Source organism: Octopus bimaculoides, chromosome 9, assembly GCF_001194135.2.
Source record: "Octopus bimaculoides isolate UCB-OBI-ISO-001 chromosome 9, ASM119413v2, whole genome shotgun sequence".
In the NCBI taxonomy this organism is placed as follows: Eukaryota; Metazoa; Mollusca; class Cephalopoda; order Octopoda; family Octopodidae; genus Octopus; species Octopus bimaculoides.
In genome coordinates, this window is record NC_068989.1 from 18,248,611 (window position 1) to 18,251,095 (window position 2,485).

The 2,485-nt window shown below is 36.6% G+C and overlaps 1 protein-coding gene and 1 long non-coding RNA gene across 5 annotated transcripts in view; one reads left to right on the plus strand and one right to left on the minus strand.

The window, feature by feature from the left end:
- LOC106874424 (hydroxysteroid 11-beta-dehydrogenase 1-like protein) overlaps positions 1-2,479 on the plus strand; it is a 162,683-nt gene extending 160,204 nt beyond the window's left edge. For all 4 annotated transcript variants that reach the window (XM_052970463.1, XM_052970462.1, XM_052970464.1 and 1 more), the window contains one exon: positions 2,134-2,479. In XM_052970463.1, coding sequence (XP_052826423.1) covers positions 2,134-2,357 — 224 coding nt within the window. In that variant the 3' untranslated portion in view covers positions 2,358-2,479. The remainder of the gene's footprint in view (positions 1-2,133) is intronic.
- The window catches only part of LOC128248702 (uncharacterized), a 28,388-nt gene that overhangs the window by 11,181 nt on the left and 14,722 nt on the right, over positions 1-2,485 (minus strand). The gene's annotated exons all lie outside the window — the stretch shown is intronic.

The window sequence follows — 2,485 nt, forward strand, 5'->3', positions numbered from 1 at the left end:
TGGTTGAAGTGGAAGCAATGACAATGCTGCTGATGATGTTGGTGGTTGTGGTGGTTGTGATAGTGGTAGGATAGTTGTGGTGATGATTGTGATATGGTGGTAGTGGTGATGGTCCTTGCCATCGTCGTCATCGTAGTACTGCTCCTGCTGGTTTGGCAGAGGTCTGTGCTCTCCGAGTGCTTTTCTAGTTTATAGAATTGTCAAAGTTGTACCAGGCAAAGTTGTACAATCAGTTGGTAGTTCGGATAATATGGGTCCTGATATACCCATAGATGTTAACAATACAAATATTTGGAACATCTACACAAGCTAACCAGGGGCTAACAAGAATTCACTTTGCTGAGCACAGAACTTAATTTTCATAGCCATGGAATTTAATTTTCAGTCCACAGAACTCACTTTGCAGCTCCCAGAGCTCAAAATCTTGGGTAGCTTTGGTATGCTCTATTATTTTTCAATCAGTCTCCTATCAAATGGTCAAAGCTATCCTACAATCTACTGGTCATTTTGCTTTTTGAAACAGATCACATATTGAAAACACAAGCATAGTTTTGTGGTTAGTAAGTTTGCTTTGCAACCATGTGATTCCAGATTCGATTTCTCAGCATGATATTGTGGGCAAATGTGTTTAACCATAGTAACTAACATATTGTGAGTAAGGTTAGATCAGTGGACACTGCAGAATCCCACCATAAATGTATATAAATGTGTGTGTGTATATTTTCTAGTGATGTAAACTGCAATTACAAAACTGGTAAACAGATGCATTCAGACAAAAATATCTTGTCATTTGTTCCTCCCAAATTTCACATTCTCATCCTTGTTAATGATGCCTTTGTAAATGCAGTGAACCAGTTATAAGCTCATTGGAAACATATAACAAATGATGCTATTGTTAACAAAATCCAACATAAAATTATAATAAAATATAAAGAACAGAGTAGCTTTGTGAGAACAAAATTGTTGTCCAATATATATTGACATTGGCTGCAATGACAGCCAGATCTTTAGACTGAAAGGCACAATGCTCTGAAATGAAATGTAGGATTTTCCAAACTAATAGTCTAGACTGACGGGTATAAGGGCCTGGACTGAATGGTGTAAAACTCAAACTAACAGGTACCAAGCTTAAAAGAAGCAATGGCTCCAGGTGAGAACCAAAAACAACAGATATAACTTGCAGGGATATATTACCAAGTACTTACATCTTCTATGGGTATACAATATAACTTATTGATGATACAGCATAATTTTATGGACTAAACAGCGTATATTTTCTGCTGTCAAATGAAGTAAATGAAATGTCACGTTGTAAAAGTAAATAAACAGAAAAGGAATAACACCAAGAAAACTTAATTCATGTATGGAAGAGAGGCTAAACCAGGGGACACAACTCCAAATGTCAAAAAATCAAAACGAGTTGACTTTTCCAAATTACAATTAGAAATAAATACCTCATGAGTTGAAATTATTTCGATTTGTATTTGCTTCTCATTGCATACTGACTTCTAATTTTAATAGACACATGGGAATGTCCTCTTCTATACATATAAATATGGTGCTGATTAATCTTTTTTACTTCTCACGTTAAGTTTGTTTTATTTCATGTGTGAAAGACATTGCTGGTTAATTTATTTTTCATCCATCATCATAGGCATGGTTGTGTGGTTAAGAACTTTGTGTCCCAACTATGTGGTTTAGAGTTCAGTTCCACTGAACGGCACCTTGGGCAAGTGTCTTCTACTATAGCCTTAGGCCAACCAAAGCCTTATGAGTAGATTTGGTAAGTAGAAACTGAAAGAGGCTTGTGTGTGTGTGTGTGTGTGAGAATATTTTTGTGTCTCCTTTTCTTAACATTGCCTGGTTATTATAAATGAATATCATCCAATTCTAATATTCTGCAAAAGCATGTTAGGCCATGGGGAAGTATTACCTTACTTTGAAACAAGTATAAGGGTTGGTGATAGGAAAGGCATTGTGCCATAAAAAAAAATCTGCTTCAGTAAATTCCATCAGACCCAAACATGGGAAAATGGACATTAAAATGATGAGGAGGTGGAGCAAACAATGATGATGAAATCCTTTCAGACTTAACTTAAATGATCTTCAGTACTTTTGTTTCTTTTATTTCAGGAACTGAAAATGCTGTCTCCAAGTTGAAGGAGTTTGGAAAAGGAACTCTTCTTGATCTGGTCAAACCTGCCCGGCCAGAAGACGCTGCTATGGCCATCATAAAAGGAGGAGCTCTGCGTGAACGGGAAATATATTTTCCCTACTTTTCTGCTAAGTTATATACAGTCTTTAGAGATTTGTTTCGGGGTCTTCTAGAAGGTTCCATAAAATTTATGTATCGATGAAAATACCTTATTTGTTGTAGCTTGATTTACTGGCTTTGTTTACTGCAGTTGCCTGTAAGTCTCCTTATTTTGTGTATGGGTGTGATGTCTGTGTGTGTGTGTGTGTGTGTGTGTGTGCGCGTGTGTGT